Source organism: Chiloscyllium plagiosum, unplaced genomic scaffold, assembly GCF_037043375.1.
Source record: "Chiloscyllium plagiosum isolate Xiang-an unplaced genomic scaffold, Cpla_swu_hap1 HiC_scaffold_10, whole genome shotgun sequence".
NCBI classification, from domain to species: Eukaryota; Metazoa; Chordata; class Chondrichthyes; order Orectolobiformes; family Hemiscylliidae; genus Chiloscyllium; species Chiloscyllium plagiosum.
The window spans coordinates 71,382,813-71,408,606 of NW_028270148.1; the positions used below are offsets into that span (position 1 = coordinate 71,382,813).

Below are 25,794 nucleotides of genomic sequence, written 5' to 3' on the forward strand. Positions count from 1 at the left end.
AGTTGTCCCTCAGGTTCCCTTTTATTCTTTCCCCTCTAACATTAAACTGATGCCCTCTCATCCTCAGTTCTCCAAACCTGGAAAAAAGATGAAGTGCATTCACCTGATCCATGCCTCTCATGATCTTATACAACTCCATAAGGTACCCTCTCAGTCTCCTACTCTCTAAAGAAAAATATCCTAGCTTGTCCAACCTCTCCCTATAATCAGATCCTTGAGTCCAGACAACAAACTTGTAAACTTCTTCTGCACTTTTTCCAATTTAATACCATCCTTCCTATAGCAAGGTGATCAAAACTGAGCACAACACTCCAAATGTGGCCTCATTGATGTCCTGTATAACTGCTACATAACTTTCCGGCTTCGATACTCAGTGCCCTGACTGATGAAGGCCAGTGTGCCAAAAGCCTTCATCACTGCCCTTTCTACCTGTGGCTCCACTTTCAGAGAACTGTAAACCTGAACTCCACAGTCACTTTGTTCCACTACACTCCTTAAGGCCCTATCATTCACCATGAAACTCCTACCTTGATTTGACTTTCCAAAATGCAAGCCCTCACACTTAACTATATTAAACTCCATTTGATATTTCTCGGCCTACTTCCCCAGCTAATTAAGATTCTGCTACAATTTCTGATAATCTTCCTCATTGTCCACAATACCGCCTATTTTGGTGTTATCAGCAAATTTACTAATTATGCCTTGTACATTCTCATCCAAATCATTGATACAGACAACAAACAATAATGGGCCCAGCACTGACCCTTGAGGTACTCCACTGGTCACAGCCTCCAGTCCAACAAGCATTCTTCCACTATTATCCTCTACTTCCCACCATCAGGCCAATTTTGTATGCAATTTGCCAACTCGCCCTGGATTCCATGTGATGTAACCTTCCGGAGCAGCCTACTATGTGGAACCTTATCAAAGGCCTTACTGAAATCCATATAAACTACGTCTACCGCCCTGCTCTCATCAATCTTCCTGGTCACTTCATCAAAGAATTCTAACAAATTTGCAAGGCATGATCTCCCACTTACAAAGCCATATATTTTCAGACTTGTCTCTGTTTCACAACTTGATAAATTGTCTTAAAACTCCCAATGTTGTTTTAAATTCATTCATGGGATGAGGACATCACTGGCCAGCATTTATTGCTCAACCCAATTGGGCATTTAAGAGTCACTTGTAGGTCAGATCAGGTAAGGATGGTCATTTTCTTTCCTAAAGGACATTAGTGAACCAGATGGATTTTTTCCCAACAATGGATTCATGGTCAATAGACTCTTAATTCCAGATATTTTTTATTGAAATCAAATTCCACTATCTGCCGTGGCAGGATTTGAACCCAGGTCCCAGAACATTACCTGGGTCTCTGGATTAATAATCCAGTGATAATACCACTAGGCTATCACCTCCCTTGACTTCTTGTTGTTAGTTTAGTACAGTAGCTACTTCACTTACTGAGCAATTAATTGACATACAGTGGGTAATAGAAAATATATTTTTAAAACAAAAATCAATAAAAACCTATATTTTACTCCACTTCCCAAATTCTTTCATTGCAGACTGAATTGCACTTACAAACTTTCAATCCCCCAACCTAGTGCTCCCTATCTAACTGACATTCAATGGTTTGTCTTCAGCAACATGATTAAAGAATTGCTAATATATGTATAAATTATTGTCATCTGCTACATGTCACACTTTAAACATCACACATCAGATATAAAAATTAAACAGTGGATTTCTCTCATGCTTTTACCTAGCTCTTCAAATTCAAATTTTATTTTGCATGTAATAACACCTATGTCCTTATTAAGTAGTGTACGATTTGACTAAAAAAAGTCTGGTTGAATTTTTCATGAAGGTGACCAAGAGTGTAGATGAGTGTAGGGAAGTTGATGTAGTTTACATGAATTTCAGCAAGACCTTTGACAATGCCCCATATGGGAGATTTATGAAGGTAGAAGCACTTGGAATCCACGGTAATGTGGTACATTGGATCCAAAACTGGCTTAAGTGACGGGTGACAGAGGATAGTGGTAGAAGACTGTTTGTATGACTGGAGGCCAGTATCCAGTAGTATACCCCATGGATCGGAGCTGGGTCCCTTATTGTTTCTATGATACACAAATGATGTCGATGAGAATGTGGGAGAATGCTAAGTACATTTGAAGATGACATGAAGATTGTCTGGCTTGTTGACAGTGAGGAGGAAGGTCTTAGGTTACAAGAGGATATAAACAGATTGGTCAGATGGGTAGATCAGTGGTTGATAGACTTTAACCAAGGTAAGTGTGAGTGAAGCATATTGGAAGATGTAACAAGACAGGGGAGTACTCAATGAATGGCATGACACTAGGAAGCTCAGAGAAACAGAGGGATCTTGGAGTGCTTGTCCACACATTTCTGAAAGTGATAGAGCAGGTTAATAGGTAGTTAAGAAAGCACATGGGACATTTGCTTTTATTAGTCAAGGCATAGATTACAAGAGCAGGTAGGTTATGTTGAAGCTGTACAGAACTTTGATTGTGCCACAGCTGAAGTACTATGTGCAGTCCTGGTCACCACACTAAAGGAGGCACGCAGAGGAGATCACCACAATGTTGCCTGGGATAGAGCAGTCTAGTTATGAAGCAAGGTTAGATAAGCTCGGGTTGTTTTCACTGGACTTGAGAGATGTGTATAAGCTTATGAGGGCCATGGACAGGGTGGATAGCAAGCAGCTGTTCCCCTGAGTTCAAGGGTCAAACACAGGGGGCACACATCTAAAGTGAAAGGGAGGAGATTGAGAGAGGATTTGATAGAATCTTCTTTCACCCAGAGGGTGATGGGAGTCTGGAATGCACTGCCTCGGGAGATAGTTGAGGCAGGTACCCTCACGACCTTTAAAAAACACTTGGATGAACATTCAGATGTGTGTGTCATATCTTTAAGGTCTGGTGCAGCAAGTGAGACTAGTATAGGTTTAGAATAGCTTTGGCAGTACAGACTCAATGGATTGAACAGCCTCTTCTGTGCAGAATATTTCTTTGATTCTATAATGAAGTTTTTTTTTCTTGTAGTTCAACCTAGTTCTGTAATTACAGTTATCAGCACAGTTGACATTCTTCACTCTCTCAGATTTCAAGAACTTCAGAAAATTGCAGAAAATGTCATGATTCATCTTATTAATACAGCAATCGCAATTCTTCAAAACCACAGGGGACATTTTTGTAATCTTCTGACAGACCTAACAGGAGTTAAGGCTTTCACTCTGCTATGAACTAAGGACACATTAATGATCTGCAGATTTCTTTTAGATTAATTGCTTTGTATTCATTAATAACTTGTTTGAGAAACTGAGTTGTATCTAAAGTATAATATAGAATCATTTTCAATTAAAAAGCAAATTCGCAGATTTTTTTGTGGAAAAAAAGTGACTTTAGATCTAATAATTGGGCGAACCTGACCGCAAAAGATGACGAGGTAAAAACAATGATTGCAGATGCTGGAAACCAGATTCTGGATTAGTGGTGCTGGAAGAGCACAGCAGTTCAGGCAGCATCCAAGGAGCTTTGAAATCGACGTTTCGGGCAAAAGCCCTTCATCAGGAATAAAGGCAGTGAGCCTGGAGCATGGAGAGATAAGCTAGAGGAGGGTGGGGGTGGGGAGAAAGTAGCATAGAGTACAATGGGTGAGTGGGGGAGGGGATGAAGGTGATAGGTCAGGGAGGAGAGGGTGGAGTGGATAGGTGGAAAAGGAGATAGGCAGGTAGGACAAGTCCGGACAAGTCATGGGGACAGTGCTGAGCTGGAAGTTTAGAACTAGGGTGAGGTGGGGGAAGGGGAAATGAGGATACTGTTGAAGTCCACATTGATGCCCTGGGGTTGAAGTGTTCCGAGGCGGAAGATGAGGCGTTCTTCCTCCAGGCGTCTGGTGGTGAGGGAGTGGGGGTGAAGGAGGCCCAGGACCTCCATGTCCTCGGCAGAGTGGGAGGGGGAGTTGAAATGTTGGGCCACGGGGCGGTGTGGTTGATTGGTGCGGGTGTCCCGAAGATGTTCCCTAAAGCACTCTGCTAGGAGGCGCCCAGTCTCCCCAATGTAGAGGAGACCGCATCGGGAGCAACGGATACAATAAATTATATTAGTGGATGTGCAAGTAAAACTTTGATGGATGTGGAAGGCTCCTTTAGGGCCTTGGATAGAGGTGAGGGAGGAGGTGTGGGCACAGGTTTTACAGTTCCTGCGGTGGCAGGGAAAGGTGCCAGGATGGGAGGGTGGGTTGTAGGGGGGCGTGGACCTGACCAGGTAGTCACGGAGGGAACGGTCTTTGCGGAAGGCAGAAAGGGGTGGGGAGGGAAATATATCCCTGCTGGTGGGGTCTGTTTGGAGGTGGCGGAAATGTCAGTGGATGATTTGGTTTATGCGAAGGTTGGTAGGGTGGAAGGTGAGCACCTGTCCTTGTTACGGTTGGAGGGGTGGGGTCTGAGGGCAGAGGTGTGGGATGTAGACGAGATGCGTTGGAGGGCATCTTTAACCACGTGGGAAGGGAAATTGCGGTCTCTAAAGAAGGAGGCCATCTGGTGTGTTCTGTGGTGGAACTGGTCCTCCTGGGAGCAGATCTGGCGGAGGTGGAGGAATTGGGAATACGGGATGGCATTTTTGCAAGAGGTAGGGTGGGAAGAGGTATAATCCAAGTAGCTGTGGGAGTCGGTGGGTTTGTAAAAAATGTCAGTGTCAAGTCGGTCGTCATTAATGGAGATGGAGAGGTCCAGGAAGAGGAGGGAGGTGTCAGAGATGGTCCAGGTAAATTTAAGGTCAGGGTGGAATGTGTTGGTGAAGTTGATGAATTGCTCAACCTCCTCGCGGGAGCACAAGGTGGCGCCAATGCAGTCATCAATGTAGCTGAGGAAGAGGTGGGGTGTGGTGTCGGTGTAATTACGGAAGATCAACTGCTCTACGTAGCCAACAAAGAGACAGGCATAGCTGGGGCCCATACGTGTGCCCATGGCTACCCCTTTGGTCTGGAGGAAGTGGGAGGATTCAAAGGAGAAATGACAACTAGATGGAATTTATAGCATGAACTAAGTGAAAATGTGATGGAGCAGGAATTTGCTCACCAGAATAACAAATGGGTTCGCCCTGCCTGAGTTACGAGAGTCAATCAATATTGCATGCTGTGAGCCAACACTACATGGTAGTTTGCCTGTTTGGGAATAGACACTCACAGGATGCTGTAGGATTTCAAAAGCCAAGGTGAAAACTTAACGAAGCAAATTTCAAGCTGCCTGTAAGCCTTGGGTTTACTCATTGCTGTCTCCAGTTGAGATGGTTGAAGAGTTTTCTTATTCAAACTTAAATGGAGAAAGACATCCTTCCTTGCGAACTTGCAATGTCATCAAGCAGGGGAGGTCAATGTCACTCTATTATCCTTTACATAACAATGTGGTACTCAAAATGTTTAAAAATTCCAGTAGGTCTGCCACGTCTCATAACATGAATCCAAATGGGCAACATCGTGGCATAGCAGTTAGCACTGCTGCCTCACAGCTCCAGGGACCCGGGTTCGAATCCAGTCTTGGGCAACTGTCTGTGTGGAGTTTGCATGTTTGCCCTGTGTCTGTGTGGGTTTCCTCCCACAGTGTAAATATGTGCAGATTAGGTGAATTGGCCTTGCCAAATTGTGCATAGTGTTCAGGGATGTGTAGGTTAGGTGCCTTAATCAGGGGTAAATGTAGGGGAATGGCTTTGGGTGGGGTGCTCTACGGAGGGTTGGTTTGAAATTATTGGGCCTAAAGGCCTGTTTCCACACTGTGGGGATTCTCAAATCTTTCAGGAATGTACTAAACTACCAATTGGTACACAATTACTTTCCCCCATTTTATTAAAACACTACATTGTGAAACCTCAGGAGGTAATGTGAAACCTCTTCCACCTCAAACCTTTCTCTAGGAGGTACGTTTTTACACATTTCCTCCTGAACACTCCATTGGTAAATTCATTTGCATGTGGTATCTCTCCCATAATGCTCTGCTTGCTCAATGTATTGGATTGGGCTTCCTCTTCTACCACCTAAACCTCATTGTTATTTTTTTAAGAGTAGCTCATAATACCAGTAAGGGATTGACCATAAGTGATGAGTCTGAAAACCTTCATCCACATCACACAGCTCAATAAAGAAGATTTGTACCTCCTTAGAAAGCAAAAAAAGGCAAGTTCTTCAGGGAATTATGGGCCAGGGTTTCTGAGGAGTGATTATGCCACTCAGGCCCTTTCTTCCTTTTCACAAAAGAAGGGGGCTCCACATTTTGGAGAGGAAATTCTGCTCAGGGCTCACCCAGAAATGTAGAGTTGTACTTGAATTTTGCCAGTTCTTTCGTTATACAGAATTATCAGAGGAAGACAAACCATTCCCCTTTTCCCAATACTCAGCTGTTGTATTCTGAAGCCACTTTGGCAGCCACTGTTTAATTGTAAGTAATTAGGGCAAGTGTGATATTAGGATGCTGGCAGGGCAGGGTGCCAAGATATGTGGGATAGATAAGCAGGATGCCAGCTGGGAGGGGAGGGTGCAGGGTGCCAGGGGTAAAATGCCAGATAGGTAGAGGAGAGGGTAGCAAGTAAGTACCATATGGGGGTGCCAGGGTGCCCAGTAAATATGAGGGCCAGGTGAGAAAGGGGTTGAGTGGTAGGGCTTAGAGTTCTAGGCAAATAAGATGCCAGCTGAGTAGGATGGGGTAGGGTTCTATTTGGTTTGTGTGCCATCTGGGCCAGGGGTTGGGTTAGATGGAAGAAATTGGGTCCACCAGGGGTTGCTGAAAATGGGTGCATAATCTAGGGGTTTGAGTCCTGCAAAGGGAAGGTGTCAGGTTAGGTATTGGTGAGATGGGGGGAGGGTCTGGTCCAGAGGCAAGAAACTTGGGCCAGGTTGATCTGGTCTGAGCCAATGGTTGAAGATGGGTTACGTTCCCTCTCATTTTTCCTGAGTAACTTTTTATGCAACTTCACCGAAAACCTCTGAAATCTCTGACTTAAATGGAGACTTTCAGAGGATTCCAGATGTAGAAGAATTACCAACAAAAAAAAAATTCAATTTCTGATCTATGTTCACATAACAGCTATCTGACCATTAGAAAATCTGGGCCTATATGATTCTCTTCTAGCTCAGTGTCTGAAATTTGTTCACAATTTAACTTAAATAATCCTCCTTTTTCAATGAATGGAGACATATTAATTAAGTTTCAGGACAATGCCTTCTAGCCTCTGATCGACCTGATTCACTTCATGAAGCAAGTTTACCTGCAGCTTCGAGAGCAGAGACATCCACAACCAACAATGCATTCGTCATCATTCACTCCTTTTTCTCCACGTCTTGAATATTGCAGTTGTGCAATATGATAGTGATGACGACAAGATTACACAAGGTTAGTAAGAGAGAATGATAGGACAGGAAGATCTGAATTTGGACTTTGAGATGGCAAGTAACGTTGAAAAGTTGTGTTACGTCTTGATTGAGTAGAACATGTGTGTAAAAAAGAATGTTTGCTAAATATTAATCTATTAATCTATGTCCAAGTACTGATGATTAGCTCTGAGAAACGTCAGCTGATGGGGAAATTAGCAGAGTTCATGATAAGGTTGCAATATTGTAATGGATCACCTTCACAGCAGTGCATTGAGAACATCACAGAATCATAGAACCGTTACAGCAAGGTAGTGGGACATTTGTCCCATTGTGCCTGCACCAGTTCTATTACCTAGTGCCATTTTTTTGCCTTTTCCCTATATCCCGCTATACTATTTCAAGCCAAATGATCACCCAATGTCCTCTTGAGTGCATCTAGTGTACCTGCTTCCACCACATTTCCTGACAGTGCATTTCATACCCTAACTACCCAGTGTGTGAAAATCATTTTTCTCACATCACTCTTGCTTCCTTTGCAGATCACTTTTAATCAATGCCCTCTTGTACTATTTTCTTTTATGAATTGGAATAGCTTCTCTCTATCTACTCTGTCAGCTCGCTCATGATAATGAAAGCTTCTATCAAATCTCTTTTCAAACTTCACTCCAAGGAGGACAGTCCCAACATTTTCAATCTATCTTCATAACTGGAGTTTCTCATTCCTAGAATCATTCTTGTAAATTGCTTCTGCATTCTCTCCAATGCATTCACATCTTTTCTATACTGTGGGTTCCCCAGCTAGACATAATACGACAGCTGAGGTTTAAAAAGTTTCTCAAACATGATCGACGTCACACCCTTGCTCTTGTACTCTATGCCCCTATTAAAACGGCCAAGAACATTATGTTTTATTAACTTGAATAACACAGAGAACTGCAGATGCTGGAGATCTGAAAGAAGAATTGAACTTGCTTGAGAAACTCAACAGGTCTGGCAACATCTGTGGGAAGAACGTTTTGAAGCTAGTGACAATTCATCAAACATTATTAACTGCTCTCCTCACCTCTCCTGGTGGTCTGTGCACACATACATCCAGATCCCTCTGCTGCTGTACCTCTTTAGAATTGTATCCCCTAATTTGTATTGTCTTTCAATGTTCTTCTGACCAAAATGTATCATCTCACAATTCTCTACAGTGAAGCTCATCGGCCACCTCTCCACCCATTCCATCAACATGTCATCATGACAACAGGGCAAATAATGGCAGCACAATACATAACATCTGCTCAGTCTAATTTTATGAATGGGTTCATGTGGGGCATCTGTCTTTTCCACCCTCAATAAGCATTACTCAGAATTTTGGCAATATAATTAGGACCACTGTGTTCGCTATGTAAAGAGATCCTAGCAATTTTTATACAAACTGGAGTTGCTATGTTAATCACTCACAAAAAGGCCTTTGTAATATTACAAATGTCTGATGTACAAAATAATTTAAAAGGTACTGTGTCTAGTTCACAAATAGCAAAAAAATCATTGGGTTATAGGTCCAAGGTCTCCAAAACTGCCTGATCTGGGATGTACTCTATGTCCGATTTTGGATCATGCTGATTTTCGGGAGGAGCAGTGTAGGTGAGACAGATTTGGTCAGATTGGGTCAAATTGTTCAGATTACTCAGACCATGGGGAAATGACTAGTGTTTGAAGCAATTAATTAGGAGGCATACCATTACACCACTTAGTTCAACAAGCCAGTATATTGTTTTACTTATCTCATGATAATAAAAAAAAAAGCAACTTTTAAAAAAGTCTGTATTTCAAGCATTGTTAGTTTTCAGATTGCTGGATTTGAGGTAGTGTATCTGATAGCAAATACAGCTAGCCTTGCTCAGGATAACAATTTCTGGCACCGTACAGTTAGATCTTCAGACACTAAGAGGACTAGCAGAAAAGAGGTATGGCCAGAAGGTCATGTAACAACACAATTAACATAGGCCAGCATTATTTTCACCTCAGCAATTATTTTTCATGAGATAATAATTGTCAATCTCAAAGCTATTTGGACTGAGGAGGTTGGTCTAATCAAGAGTAGATTAAATAAGGAAAACAAGTTAACATTGTTAAAGAAAAATCACATTTCACTAATTTGGTACACAAAGAAAAAATGCTAATTTGTTTAAATTCTTGATGAGGTAATAGAAATAGTTGATAAGGGCAGTTGACGTGGTATACATACACTTCCAAAAGGCTGTCGATAGAATTGCCACATAACAAGTTTGCTAGTAAAGTTTAAGTCCGCGGAACAAAAGGAAATAGCATGGATATAAAGTTGGTTGAGTGAGAATAAATACAAAGTGGTTTTTCAAACTGGAGCAATGCGGTTCCATAGGGACTGAAAACAGTCTCTATGGGCTGTTTGTTTTTCTCAAATTTAATGAATTGTAATTGGTAGTTTGGGCAAAATTTCAATATCTGTAAATATTACAACGTTAGAAGCAATATTGAATAGTCACAAGGATTGTCATACATTTCAAAAGGACATTGAAAGACAGCTGGACTTGCCAGATGCATGGCAGAGCAAATTTAATGCACAGAAGTCTGAATGAAACCAAAATTGGAGTTAGGCAAAAGTCAGGAGTGCAGATGCTGGAAATCAGAGTCTTCTGCCTCGGAACACATCAATCTCAGGGCATCAATGTGGACTTCACCAGTTTCCTCATTTCCCCTCCCCCCACCTTACCCCAGTTCCAACCTTCCAGCTCAGGACCATCCTCATGACCTGTCCTACCTGCCTATCTTCCTTCCCACTATCCGCTCCACACTCCTCTCTGACCTATCACCTTCATCCCCATCCCCATCTACCTATTGTACTTTTTTCTACCTTCTCCCCAGCCCACCCCGCTCCCATTTATCTCTCCACCCTGGAAGCTCCCTGCCTTCATTCCTGATGAAGGGCTTTTGCCAGAAAGGTCGATTTTCCTGCTCCTCGGATGCTGCCTGACCTGCTGTGCTTTTCCAGCACCACTCTAATCTAGACCAAAATTGGAGGTGTAGTGGAAAATGAAGGAGGTTATCTCAGAGTACAATGGGATCTCGATCAGATGGGCCAATGGTCCGAGGAATGGCAGATGGAGTTTAATTTAGATAAATGTGAGGTGCTGCATTTTGGAAAGGCAAATCAAGGCAGGATTTGTACACTTAATGGTAAGGCCCTGGGGAGTGTTGCTAAACAAAGAGACCTTGGAGTGCAGGTTAATAGTTCCTTGAAAGTGGAGTCACAGATAGACAGGATAGTGAAGAAAGTGTTTGGTATGCTTTGCTTTGTTGGTTGGTGCAGGAGGTCATGTTCTGCTGTACAGGACATTGGGGTTAGGCCACTTTGGAATACTGCATGTAATTCTGATCTGTCTGCTATAGGAAGGACGTTGTGAACCTTGAATTGGTTTGGAAAAGATTTACGAGGATGTTGCCAGGGTTGGAGGTTTTGAGCAATAGGGAGAGGCTGAATAGGCTGAGGGGTGACCTGATAGAAGTTTATAAAATAATGAGGGCGCATGGATAGGGTGAATAGACAAGGTCTTTTCCCCAGGGTGGGACAGTCCAAAACTAGAGGGCATAGGTTTAAGATGAAAGGGGAAATATTTAAAAGGCAATTTTTCAATGCAGAGGGTGGTGCGTGTACTAAATGAGCTGCGGCAGAAAGTGGTGGAAGCTGGTGCAATTACAATGTTTAAAAGGCATCTGGATGAATATATGAATAGGAAGGGTTTAGAGGAATAATGGGCCAAGTGCTGGCAAATGGGACTAGATTGATTTAGGATACCTGGTTGGCATGGACGATTTGGATCAATGGGTCTGTTTCCGTGCTGTAATCTCTATGACTCTATGACTCTCATGTATTTTGGTAGGAAAGACAAGGAAGTGCAAGATAAAAGAAAGAATAAAATTCTAAAGGAGTTGCCAAAACAGTTAACTTGCAAGTGTTTCAATAAAACTAAGTTTGAACCCAGTCCTATGTTTGTCTCATACAGTAACAAGTATCTGAATAAACACATTTATTTCCGCTCCTATGTCTTATAGTCTTATTTTATGAGCAATAAACTGGTCAAAGTATCTGCATGGAACATTTCACAAGCAATGGGTTTAATGGCCTCTTTCTTTGCAGTAACCATTCTATGACATACAAGGGTTGAAAATGTTACACCAACGAAGAATGAATAATGGTGAGAATGACACAGCATTTCGGAGCATAAGGATTAAGAGTGGGAAAAGATAATTCAGTTCTTCAAACCTGCAATTTGAAATACAATCATGGCTGATCTCATCTCAGCCTAACTCCACTTTCCTGCCTGCGCTCCATAACCTTACAACCCATCACTAATTGAAATCTGTCTATCTCCTCCTTAAAATGTACTTAATGTTCCAGAGTCTACCAAACTCTGCTGTAGCAAATACCACAGATTTTATGACTTTTTGAAAGAAGTAATTTTTCCTCATCTGTGTTTTAAATTTTCTCCCCTTTCTCCTAAAACTTTAACCTCTTACCATTGACACTCTCATTTGTTTTGCTGAACTGGTTCTCACTCTCAATAATTTCTCCTTTGAATCCTCCTACTTCCTTCAGACCAAAGGGGTAGTAAAGAGCACCCGCATGGGCCCCAGCTATGCCTGTCTCTTTGTCAGATACATTGAACAGTCCAGCTTCTGCAGCTGCACTGGCACCATTCACCACCTTTTCCTCTGCTACATCAATGACTGTATCAATGCCACTTTGTGCTCCCACGAGGAGGTTGGACATTTCATCAACTTCACTAACACTTTTCACCCCGATCTTAAGTTCATCTGGATCATCTCGACATATCCCTCCCCTTCCTGGGCTTCTCCATCTCCATTACCAGTGACTGACTCAACATGGACATCTACTACGAACCCACTGACCCCCACAACTACCTGGAATACACCTCCTCCCACCCTGTCCCCTGTAAAAAATCTATCCTTTATTCCCAATTCCTCTGCCTCTGCCACATCTGCTCCCAGAGGGAACAATTCCACCACAGGACACACCAGATAGCTTCCTTCTTCAAAGACTGCAATTTCTCCTCCCATATGATTGATGATGCTCTCCAGCACATCTCATCCACTTCCTACATCTCTGCCCTCAAACCCCAGACTTCCAATCGCAAAAGGGACAGAACCCCCCACCCCCACCGATGCTCACCTTCTACCCCACTAAGCTCTAGACACATCACATCATCCTCTGCCATTTCTGCCACTTACAAACAAACCCCACCATCAGGGTTAATTTCCCTCCCCACCCATATCCACATTCCATAAAGACCATTCCCTCTGCGAATCTCTTGTCAGATCCACGGCCTCCACCAACCCACCCTCCCCTCCCAGCACCTTCCCACGCCACTGCAGGAATTGCAAAACCAGCGCTCACACCTCCCCCCTCACCTCCGTCCAAGACCCCAAAGAAGCCTTCTACATCCATCAGAGATTTACCTGTATTTCCATACATCATTTACTGTGTCCAATGCTCCTGATGTGGTCTCCTCTACATTGGGGAGACAGGATGCCTACTTGCGGAACGCTTCAGAGAACATCTCTGGGATACATGCATGAAACAACTCCGCTGCCCCATGGTGGAACACTTAAACTTCCCCTCCCAATCCACCAAGGACATGCAGGTCCTGGGCCTCCTCCATCGCCAAACCCTAACCACCCAATGCCTGGAAGAAGAATACCTCATATTCCGCCTTGGGACCCTCCAACCACATGGGATCAATGTGAATTTCACCAGTTTCCTCATTTCCCCTTCCCCCCACCTTATCCAAGATCCAGCCTTCCAACTTGGCACCGCCCTCTTGACCTGACCATCATCTTTCCCATCTATTTGTTCCACCCTCCTCTCTGACCTACCACCTTTACCCTCACCTTCATCTACCTATTGCATTCTCAGTTACCTTCCCCCCAGCCTTACCCACTTCTTCCATTTATCTCTCAGCCTCCTTAGCCCACAAGCCTCATTCCTGATGAAGGACTTAAGCTTGAAACATTGATTCTCCTGCTCCTCAGATGCTGGTTGACCATCTTGCTTTTCCAGTGCCACACATTTTGACTCTGATCTCCAGCATCTGCAGTCCTCACTTTCTCCTAGTGCCATCAAGCCACTTCCTCAGCAACAACCTGCTCACTGACACCCAGTTTCAATTCTGCTAGGGCCATTCAACTCCTGACCTCATTACAGCTTTGGACAAAAGAGATGAAATGCAGAGGTGAGGTAAAATGACAACTCTTGACATTAAGGCCACATTAACGGATTGTGACATCAAGGAGCTTTAGCAAATCTGGAGATGATTGTGGTAGTCGTAGGTCAGTCATCTCATCTCCAGGAGTTCCTCAGAGTAGTGTCCTAGGCTGAACTATCTTCAGTTGCTTCATCAATGATCTTCCCTTCATCAAAAGGTGAGAAGTGGGGATGTTCACCAATGATTATGTAATGTTCAGCATAATTTGTGACTCCTCAGATGCTGAAGCAGTCCATGTTCAAATGCACCAAGATCTGGAAAGTATCCAGGCTTGGGCTGACAAGTGGCAAGTAACATCCATGCCACACAAATGCTAGGCAGTGTTGGTTTCCAATAAGAGACAAACTCTCCACTGCCCCTTGAAAGTCAATCTGTTACCATCATTAAAAGTCCTATTAACAACATCCCATCTTGCCATTGACCAGAAGCTCAACTGGACTAGCCATATAAATATAGTGGCTGTAGGATCAGGTCAGAGACTAGGAATACTGCCACAAGTAACTCACCTCCTAACTCCCCAAAGTCTGTCCATCATTTGCAAGGCACAAGGCAGGAGAGTGATGGATGAGTGCACTCCAACAACACTCAAAAAGCTTGACACCATCCAGGACAAAACAGCCTGCTTGATTGGCACCACATTGTCGAACATCCACTCTCTCCATCACTGATACTCTATGGCAGCAATGTGTACGATCCACAAGGTGCACTGCAGAAATTCACCAAAATCCTTAGACAGCACCTTCATCTGGAAGGGCAAAGGGAGTAGAAACATGGAATTTCCCTCCAAAACATTAACCATCCTGATTTGGAAATATATCACCAAGCCTTCTGTGTTGTTGGGTCAAAATCCTAGAATTTCTTCCCCAGTGGCATTGTGGGTCCACACAAAGCACATGGACTGCAGAAATTCAGAGGTAGCTCACCACCCCCTTCTCAAAGGCAGAGATGAACAGGCAACAAATGCTGGCTGAGCTGGCAATGTCCATGTCCCATGAGTAAATAACAAACAAGTGCAAAATCCTGCAGGGAAACTGCACATATATGATTACATTACAGATTACAGATTACATTACAGTGTGGAAACAGGCCCTTCGGCCCAACAAGTCCACACCGACCCGCCGAAGCGAACTCACCCATACCCCTACATTTACCCCTTACCTAACACTACGGGCAATTCAGTGTGGCCAATTCACCTGACCCTGCACATCTTTGGACTGTGGGAGGAAACCGGAGCACCCGGAGGAAACCCACGCAGACACGGGGAGAACGTGCAAACTCCACACAGTCAGTCGCCTGTGGGAAATGAACCCGGGTCTCTGACACTGTGAGGCAACAGTGCTAACCACTGTGCCACCGTGCCGCCCACTGAATATTGTGAATCCACAGAAGAAATGTTTAGAAACTTGGCCATTCATATAAAATTATAGAATCATCTGTCATGGAAAGAGACTCTTCAGTCCAAGCCGTCTATGTCAACCAGGTTTTCCAAACTAAACTAGTCTCACTTTGGTCCATATCTCTCTAAACCTTTCCTATCCAAATGTCTTTTAAATGTTGTAACTATACCTGCATTTACCACTTCCTCTGGCAGTTCATTCAACATATGAACCAACCTCTGTGCGAAAAACATTGTCCCTCAGGTCTCTTTTAAGTCTTTCTCCTCTCACCTGAAAAATATGCCTCCTAGTTTTGAACTGCCCTACCCTAGGGAAAAGACCTTTGCTATTCACCTTAACTATGCCCCTCGTAATTTTATAAATGTCCATATGAGCACAACTCAACTTCCTACATTCCAGTGAAAAACATTCTAGCCTATCCAGCGTCTGCATATAACTCAAACCTTATGGTCAAGCAACAACTATGTCAAACTTTTGTGATCTTTCTGCAATGTAATAATATCCTTCCTATTGTCGGGTGACCAGAACTGTATCGAAAACTGTGGTGCTGGAAAAGCAGTCAGGCAGCATCCGAGGAGCAAGAGAGTCAACGTTTCGAGCAAAAGCTCTTCATCAGGAATGTGGGGGGCCCAAAGGGGCTGAGAGGTAAATACGGGGGGTGGGGCTGGGGGAAAGGTAGCTGGGAATATGACAGGTAGATGGAGGTGGAGGGTGATGGTGATAGGTTGGAGAGAAGGGTGGAGCAGATAGGTGGGAAGAAAGATGGACAAATAGGACAGGTCAAGAGGGCAATGCCAAGTTGGAAGGTTGGATTTAGGATAAGGTGGGGGAGGGGAAATGAAGAAACTAGTGAAATCGACATTGATCCCATGTGGTTGGAAGATCCCAAGGCAGAAGATGAGGTTTCTTCCTCCAGGCGTCAGGTAGCTAGAGTCTGGCTGTGGAAGAAGCCCAGGACTTGCTTGTCCTTGGCGGAGTGGAAGAGAGAGCAGAAGTGATCGGCCACAGGGCGATGAGGTTGTTTATTGCATGTGTCCCAGAGATGTTCTCTGAAATTTCTGCAAGTTGCGTCCTATCTCCCCAATGTAGAAGAGACCAAATCGAGAGCAACGGACACAGTAGATGATGTGTGTGGAAGTACAGGTAAATCTCTGTCAGATGTGGAAGGATCCTTTTGGGCTTGGAAGGAGTGAGGGGGTGTGGTGTGGGTAGAGGTTTTGCACGTCTTGCGGTGGCAAGACAAGGTGCTGGGAGTGGAGGGTGGGCTGGTGGGGGGCATGGAGATGACAGGGGATTTGCAGCGGGAATGGTCTCTATGTTGTATCCAGAGGTTGGTGGCATGGGAGATGAGGACCGTGGGGGGTTCTATCCTTGTTGTGATAGGAGGGGTGGGGTTCAAGGGTGGTGTTGTGGGAAGTGAGGAGGTATGCTCAAGGGCATCGTCGACCATGTGGGAGGGGAAATTGCAGTCCTTGAAAAAGGGGGGTCCATCTGGAATGTTCTGTGGTGGAATTGGACCACCTGGGAGCAGATGCAACGGAAGTGGAGGTAATTCAAGATTTCAAGATTGCAATCTTGAAAATAAAGATGCATTTTATGTCCTAATATTGCTTTAGAATGTGCAATGCAATAATAATTCATAAAACATCATGGACGAGAATATTTTAAAATTTAAACCTTTGAAATGGGTTTGATGATGAGGTAATTTTATTTTTCCTACTGGCAAAACTACATACCAGTTCTTCTGACAGAACTAGTAACTTTACATAATTCAGTCCAATATAACTGGTCTCTTCAGTTATCACAGATAGGTTTACTGATCCAGGCATTGGCAGATTGCCATGTTTGATCGCTGTGAGAGTTCTCTCGTTTACTCTGAGGGAGTGTTGCACTGTTGCAGGCTCCATGTTTTCAATCAGATATTAAATCTACCTTCTAAGTTGAACGTTAACAATTCCCTGCCACCTTTTGAATTCTCACTCTCGTTGTGAACAACATTTACCCCTCAACATGCATCACTAAATACAGATTATCTGGTCATTTCAACTTTACTATTTGTATCACGGTGCTGTGCATATATTGATTGGTGTGTTCAAAGGTATCTTTGAAGCACTTCAGGGCATTTTGAGGTCATGAAAGGCATTGCATAAATGTAACTTTTTTGTTCATTCATTCCACCAGTGCAATTTTGGTTATAGAACAACAAAAACACAATTTTACAAAAGTTGGGATTCCTGTTGCAGTCTTGCTGAAAGTGACTGTGGGGGCGTGACTCATCAGAAAATCATCCCAGAAAGGTCCACAGTTCAGTTCCCAATCTGTGCTGAAGGAGGTTATCTTGGCGAGAGTGATGTTAAATGTTCTCAAATTGACCATAGGGAAACAAAACTGTCCATGACACAGGCCTGCAGTTTTCCAGCTGTTTTACCTGTTTGCAACATCAGTTATCTAATTGTCATGACTACATCATAAGTTTTGGTTTGTTTTTAAACCAAGGAGGTCTCTGGCGAGGTTCATTGAAAGAAGAAGCTTTCCCCCATCCCTGTTCAATAGGTGACAAATGTATCAGGGTGAAAGGTCCTTGAAGTAATCTGAGTCCATGAAGAGGCAGGTGGCAGAAATAATCTAAATCCAGTATAAAACTGGTTGGAGTATTCAAATAAGGGAGGTACTGCATTTCACCATGCATTCTAATGGTGGGGGGCATTGGAAGAAAGACTGTGTTCAAGACTTTAATGTATTATGTAATGTTGCCAGTGCCCTACAAAATAATCTGTTGACAAATGTTTGGTTTCCCGCCTATCTTTCTTAATCGATGTTCTGCTGCCTCTGATTTATCTAAGTGCTTGTCTGACATCCAGCATTAAATGGGCAGAGATTTCTATGAAATAAATATTGGGAAGGCTGAAGTGATTATCTTTGGTCTGTACTACAAACCTAATGCCAGGACCACTGACTTTAACCTTATTCTTGGTCAGTCTTTAAGAGTGAACCAAACTGTTCCCAACCTTATGCATCTCATTTAAACCTGAACTAAGCATTCAACCCTTCATCTTCTCCATTATTAAGGTCTCTTACTCTCTCCTCGATAACACCCCATCTCCAGCCAGGCTTCATCCTGTCTCTTGTGGAGACCAGAGACTCGACTGCATTCTACGCTGGTTGGCCTCATTTTTCTAACCCATTAGAAGTTTGAGCTCGTCTGTTCAAGTCACATTCAAGTCTTGTTCACTGCTTACCTCTGTGCTTATTGATAAACATTAGCTTCAAGGCTGGCAAACCTCATTTTTTATCTTTCATCCTTGTGTTGAAACTCCTCCATGGGCTCCCTGTACTCTATCTCTGTAACCTTCTCCGATCCTATAACCCTCTGGGTAGCTTCTTGTTGCTCCAATTGTGGTCTCTTTCACATTCTTGATTTCTTTCACCACACATTAGTGGCATTCCACACAGACGTCTAGACACTAAGATCTCCATCCCTCTGTCATTTAAGTTACTCCTTAAAAGCAGACATTTTGACCACAGGTTTTAAAACTTTCTTTGCCTGGTTTGACATCAAATGTTTTCCGATAATGCTTTTGTACAATGCCATGGATTATTTTACCATGTTCGCAGCACCAAATAAATGAAAATTGCAGTAATTCCTATAAAATGCCATTATTTTTGAGCTTTTGGGGTATTGAATCTCATTGATACATTTCCTCAATTAACATGGCGAAGAACAGTTTCAAGGATAGGTTTTTGAACTTTATTTTTAAAGGAACTGTAACTAAGATTGCTGACCTTTGTAAGGGAATTAGATGCATTGGATGGAGCCCACGATGGTGTAAATTGCTGTTTGAAGAAGAAAATTGGCCTCCTTTTACTCTGTTTTACTGTCTTTCTGTCTATATGTGCATCTGTTACAATATATAAATACCTTTTGAAGAAAGCTGGAAGTAGCAGAATTAAGCAGTACATTCTTAATTTTAGGAAATATTGGTCAGGCTCAACATAGTTGTAAGCACAATAAGAGAATATTTCACCTTTGATTAATCATATGGATTTATTAAAAAATTAATAACTCAGCATGTGTCAACTCTTTCGCACTTACCTTTCAGTGTTGCCTTCTTTAGTACCTTCATAGCATAGAGCTGCCCTGCATCAGAGCCCTTTATTTTCTTAACAAGAAATACCTTGGAAGAAAATAGAAGAAAGTGTTACTTATCTGAGCAAGGGTGTCTGAGGTTACAGTTTGATTAGCAGCTTAATAACGAATTAACTGTCTTTGAAGTGGGCTCTGAATAGAAGCTTGGAGATCGTAAAGACTGCAGATGCTGGAAGTCAGAGTCAATAAAATGTGGAACTGGAAAGACACAGCAGGTCAGGCAGCATCGGAAGAGCAGGAAAATCGATGTTTCGGGTTGGCACCCTTCATCGGGACTGGTAAATATTGATTTACCTTTCTTGGATCCATGACGGACCACCTCATATTCCTCCACATTGAACTAATCTATCATAATTTTATCCATGCATTCCATCAATGGAACTTTGAATTTTCATGCGCCACCTGCACTGTGTTTGTCTCTCCCAAATCATCGTTATCTGTAATATTGAATATATAAGTCGTTATTCTTTCATCTAAGGCACTGGCATATATGGCCAGGACCTCCCACAGTTGTCTTCTGCAGCAAGAAATCAGGAAGCAAGATTCACTACATGGTTAAAAAAAAAACTGCCTTACTGGAAAACAACATGATGTAAAAGAATCACATATTCGGGAAGCAGATCCTGGACTCTCCCTCTTCTGCACTAACAAAGTAGTAATCTGTTATTGACAATTTACTGAGAACTGATATGTTAATAAAGTTTTGTGACCACTTTAATCAACTCGCTCAGATCAACCAGTCTTCTGTGAATCCTGCCTGAAGTTCTTTTGTTCAATTTATTCTTTCTTTAAGATTAATTAAATTGCACTATGGCAGAACCAAGGCTAGGCAATCGTCAATTCGAAAAGAGCCCAAGCAAGCAAAAGAGATTCATATTTACATTCTACAGAAGTCAGATAGTAAGCTGGAGGCCTGAAAGTGAAGGCAATTGGAACCCTGCATGACATGGTTTCTTGTGTCACACAGTGTCAGGCAGGTCAGCGGCAGGGCACATTATTACTGTCAGAATAACAGACCTGCAAAATAGTCAATTTCTCAGGAAAGCACTCACTTACTAAAATACGATCCTTTTGTATCCCTAATTACGTTAATGTACTGAGAAGGATACTGTCTTTTCATTCTTTTCCTTACGACTCTTAATTGGGCCTCTTCTCACCTTTATATCACCTCCTTTATTTATTTCAATTTCATCAAGCAACTTGAAATGCTTTCTAGTTAAAGACATTTGATGAAGGCAATTTGTTGCTGTCACGACTGCTATTATTGTAAAAATGGCCCAGATTTTGGGCAGTAATGATAGCTAAATTCTTTGGATTTGTCACCTGGGACTGGATTTTCATCACTTGATGGCATTGAAAAAGTGAAAAAATGATATGAATCTTGGCTTCATATTCCGAATTGCTATGCCTTCCTGGCCTCACGATCTTGACATGACCTTTCTGTGGGTCTTGATGACTTTGAATATGAATCCCACGCACACCTCCTCTGAGATTATGCTTGTCATTATGTGGACCCCACCGAAAGTTTTAATATTTTCCGCCATGATATTCTTGTGAGCTGGTGCAAGCTTTGAAACATCTAAAAGAACTTATCAGGCTTGAGTTTATGAACTTATAAAAGTCCAAGCCTGAAACATTATTGTGTGTAAATATTAAATATTAAATTCTTATTTGTTTCTCTGCAAACTTCATAAATGTGGAAAAAGCTTCAAGGGTCTGATGGCCTATCCTGATCCTAACATACAGCTAGTTTATACATCATGGATGGAATTTTGTGTCTTTCACCATGGTGAGTTCAGTTGCGGGATTGCTGCATTTAATCAGGCACTACAGTGACAAACAGGTCCCTGCCACTGCCCCAAATACATCTTGGGCTAGGAAGACAGTCCTAATGCCCTCCTATCAGTTGAATCCGTTAAGAGGGCAATTAATGGCCGAATAAGGTCTACATCCCAAGCACTGTTTGTAGTAACCTTGTGGCCGTTAGGAGGCTCACCAAGTTTTATACATGACATGAAAATTGTGGTGCGTTTGCTTGCCAGTTCCCAGCAGAGATAGGAGAGTGTGGGGTTGGGGTGAGGATGCTCCAGCAACCAGTTCAAAAGGAAAATCAGCACTTAAAAAGACAGGGCTGAATTATACAAGACTCTAGATTCCCCACGACCTCTCATGGGGTAGAATATCAGATATGAGGTGCCCGCCGAGGAGGTACATTAAGGATGTTTAACCCCCACCACCCCATTACCATCTCAAGCCCAGCAACCCGTACTTGAAATCCTGTCAGGCTGGCTGCTCAGCATGGACCTCTCCCATTGGCAGTTTAATTTTAGTGGCAGAATAATACCTTTACATGAGCGTTAATTGTCTGCCCAAGAGCCTCAGTTAACCCACTGACTGGTGGAATATTTATAGTGGAGACTGATCACTCACTGGATTCATGAACCCCTCCCTTTTCAGTCCTACCAGCAGGCAAGTGTTCAATCCCAACTAACTTGTTTCTTTTCACTGGTTTTAACACTTTTGTTTATGATTCATAATGATATTTGAAACGTATAATTTACATGTAGTAGAAGATCATGGAATGAAACAACCAGGAGTATGGGCAACTAGAATTGACAACCTTATAAGTGAGTTGCGGGCGGTGCATGGAAACATTGTCACCATCAGATCAGCTGACTGTTGCTTTAACAAAAGAGTTTGGGGTAGTGAGAGCTTGGCCACTTTTATCAAGGCAGTATCAATTTGCACATTTCCTAATTTCTTTGGTGTTCATTGTTCATTAACTTGAAATAAATCACTTTTTCATTAGAACTGAAGCCATATTGAAACATTGGTCAAGGGTAGTTGTACAAAATGGCCAATTGTAAATCAGTAACCTGCTGAACTCTTTTTTTTAAACTGATCTACAGAAAACAAGATTTGGGGACCACTATATAAGGGGGTAAGCACACTCTGTTAATGTTTTTTCATAAGATAGAACTTCCATACCAGTATTGATTCCAAAGGGACTGTCTCTTAACTGCTTCTGTTGTAATTATATCCTTCTTAAACTGAATGTAAAAATGTATATAGTACACCAGGGTTGGTCTTGCCAAGCGTCTGTAAAGAGCTGCAAGGAGCTGCAGTAACACTTCCCTATTTTCATACTAGTCCATCCAATTTGCATTAAATTTGCCTTCCTAATTGCTTACTGTACGTTGTTAGCAAATATTATACAGTAGGAAAACTTGACAATGTCTGGATGCAGAGAGTTTACCATATGTCTTTTTGGAACTGAAAGGTCAAAAGTGGAATTGTGTTGTATTTCTCAATGTTTACAAAGAGTTAAGTAGATTGGAAAAGGAGATGAATTTGTTCCTTTTGCTGGACAAACCAGTGGAAGGAACATTGGGCTGCAGCGTTGGTGAGCAACAGCCTTTCGATTGTTATTTTCTGTTTTGCCACAGACTGGGAGTGGTGCAGTTGAAAAGAGACCTCCAAGAAGCCAACAATAAAAAGCAGTCTCTCTCTCTCCCTGTCCTGGAAAAGAAAATAATCTTTCCAGCTGTCGAGAGGTTTGCAAAGCAATAATGCTCTCTCTTCCACTTTGTCTTTCTCTTTCTCACTGTCTGAGTAAAAGACAACATTCCAAGATTCTGCACATTAAACTGTTAACTCAATAAAAGACTTGAGTCTGAGAGACTGAACTGAGGAGCTTTCATTCCTCTGTGACCAACAGCAACATGATCTCATCAACACCTGACGCCTGGAGGAAGAATGCCTCATCTTCTGCCTTGGGACCCTGCAACCACATGGGATTGATGTGGATTAAACCAGTTTACTCATTTCCTCCCCCCCCCCCCCCCCTATCCCAGTCCCAAGCCTCCAACCGCCCTCTTGACCTGTCTATCATCTTTCTCATCTATCCGCTCCACCCTCCTCTCCAACCTATCATTTTCTCCCCCACCTTCATCTACCTATTGCTTTCCCAGCTACATTCCCCCCACTCCACCACATCCCCCTCCCACGGCCCCATGGCCCACAAGCCTCATTCCTGATGAAGGGTTATGCCTGAAACGTTAATTTTCCTGCTCCTCGGATGCTGCCTGACCTGCTGAGCTTTTCCAGCACCACACTCTCGACTCTGATCACCAGCATCTGCAGTCCTCATTTTCTCCTGTAGTTTAGGTTTGTTAATATATCGTTACACCATTTGTTAAGGACCATAATAATATCCATTTATTTCATATATCCATTGATGAAACGTCGGTGGGAGTTTTTTTTGTCCTAGGTAATAGTACAAGTAAGACAATTTAACCATCTTAATGATTCTATTGGACATTTATACTTTGGAGACACCTTGTGAAGCAGTCAGTCATTATTGCCCAGTGTAGTTCTCCCACAACAATCTGCAAATTAACATTTTGTGATTCCTGCAGCAGGACATCATAAATCAAACAATTCTAGTAATTCACTTACTTTTCCATAGGACCCCTGACCCAGCACTTTGAGCAATTCAAACTGAGAGGGATCTGCTTTTTCAAAGCCTTCCTTTACGTGGTTGCTAATGTCTATTTCTTTCACGATACCTTCATCCTGCAGGGAAATAATTACATAGAATATTACTTTAAAGATCCTACAAAACTGCAAAAAACCAAATTTACATTCAGCATCCAATAATTTAAGCCATAATTGGCCTTTTAGGATTCAAAAACAATGAGCAAGTTTTTCTCCTGTTTCTGGTTAAAGTGTTTTGTTGAGTGAGATTCATAGCACCTAGTCTCCCATGGCTCAGAGTGCTGTTTCTCTCACAGTCATCCTCTCTTCACCTGAGCAATTAGGCAACTAGATTCCTTCATCAGGGAATCACGTGGTCACTTCTGCTGCGAGCTTCAGCTGTTCGTGCCCTGTTACTATATTTAAAGACCAGTTGCACACCATCTTATAGACTGCAAGACAGGTATTGGCCCTCAATCCATGGTTCTCAAGTTATCACATTCAAGATATGGTCCAGAGAAAGGTAAAGCTCATTCCTCATGCAGGGACCTGGAGGTCTTGGTGGACAAGGTGGCGAAGAAGAGGGCCATTCTTTTTCCAGTCCACTGCCTTTGGAGACATGCCCCCAGACTCAGCCAACCAGGACACAAATCGCAGCTGTGTTCTGAGATGCCCAGCAGTTCAGGAAGGTCATTAATCTCCTGCTTGCCACAGAGGTGAGTGCCACCATTTTATTTCAGCAACCTCACATTCACAGGGCCAACTCTCACGAGAGCTTTGTCACTGCAGATATGTCTCACCAAGGCTCTTGGACTACAACTCTCACTGTTGTATTATGTCCACTCGATGGCTCCCACCACCTCATCCTGCCCTCTGTGCTTCCTACTTACTCACTGTCGAGGTGGAGGGGATGAGTTATTCACCGCCCCAGCTACTCCTGCATTGCTAATTTCTGCTCTCACATCCACTTTACAACATATTCCAATCTTACCTTTGTTTAACAATATGAGAAACTCCTCTCTCCCCTCTGAATGCAGGATCATACTCTGCATTCCTGACTGACTGCTGGTAGCCTACCTGGACAGGAATTGGATGAGCCACTTGACGTTCGACAAGGTTCCTCATGGGAGACTGGTTAACAAGGTTAGATCACATGGAATACAGGGAGAACTAGCCATTTGGATACGGAACTGGCTTGAAGATAGAAGACAGAGGGTGATGTTGAAGGTTTGCTTTTCAAACTAGAGCCCTGTGACTAGTGGTGTGCTACAAGGATCAGTGCTGGGTCCACTACTTTTCATCATTTATATAAATGATTTGGATGTGAACATGGGAAATATAGTTAATAAATTTGCAGATGATGCCAAAATTGGAGTAAAGGAGGTTACCTCAGATTACAATGGGCCAATGGGCTGAGGAGTGGCAGATGGAGTTTAATTTAGATCAATGTGAGGTGCTGCATTTTGCAAAGGCAAATCAGGGCAGGACTTATACACTTAATGGTAAGATCCTGGGAGGTGTTGCTGAACAAAGAGACCTTGGAGCGCAGGTTCATAGTTCCTTGGAAGTAGAGTTGCAGGTCGATAGGATAGTGAAGAAGACGTTAGGTATGCTTTCCTTTATTGGTCAGAGCATTGAGTAAAGGAGTTGGGAGGTCATGTTACGGCTGTCCAGGACATTGGTGAGGCCACTTTTGGAATATTGTGTGCAATTCTGGTCTCCCTCCTATCCGAAGGATGTTGTGAAACTTGAAGGGGTTCAGAAAAGATTTACAAGGATGTTGCCTGGGTTGGAGGATTTGATCGACTGGGAGAAGTTGAATAGGCTGGAGCTGTTTTCCATGGAGCATCAGAGGCTAAGGAGTGATTTTATGGAGTTTTATAAAATCATGAGAGGTATGGATAGGCTAAATAGACAAAGTCTTTTCCCTAGAATGGTGGAATCCAGAACTAGAGGTTTAGTGTGAGAGGGGGAAAATTTAAAAGGGACCTAAGGGACAACTTTTTCATGCAGAGGATGGTGCGTGTAAGGAATGAGCTGCCAAAGGAGGTGGTGGAGGCTGGTACAATTACGC

At 42.9% G+C, this 25,794-nt stretch overlaps 1 protein-coding gene across 5 annotated transcripts in view; it reads right to left on the reverse strand.

The window, feature by feature from the left end:
- Positions 1 to 25,794, reverse strand: part of LOC122552908 (ribosomal protein S6 kinase alpha-2) — a 438,338-nt gene that overhangs the window by 150,772 nt on the left and 261,772 nt on the right. For all 5 annotated transcript variants that reach the window (XM_043696114.2, XM_043696123.2, XM_087991443.1 and 2 more), the window contains 2 exons: positions 23,703 to 23,819; positions 19,191 to 19,272 (listed from right to left, as the gene is read on the reverse strand). In XM_043696114.2, coding sequence (XP_043552049.1) covers positions 19,191 to 19,272; positions 23,703 to 23,819 — 199 coding nt within the window. The remainder of the gene's footprint in view (positions 1 to 19,190; positions 19,273 to 23,702; positions 23,820 to 25,794) is intronic.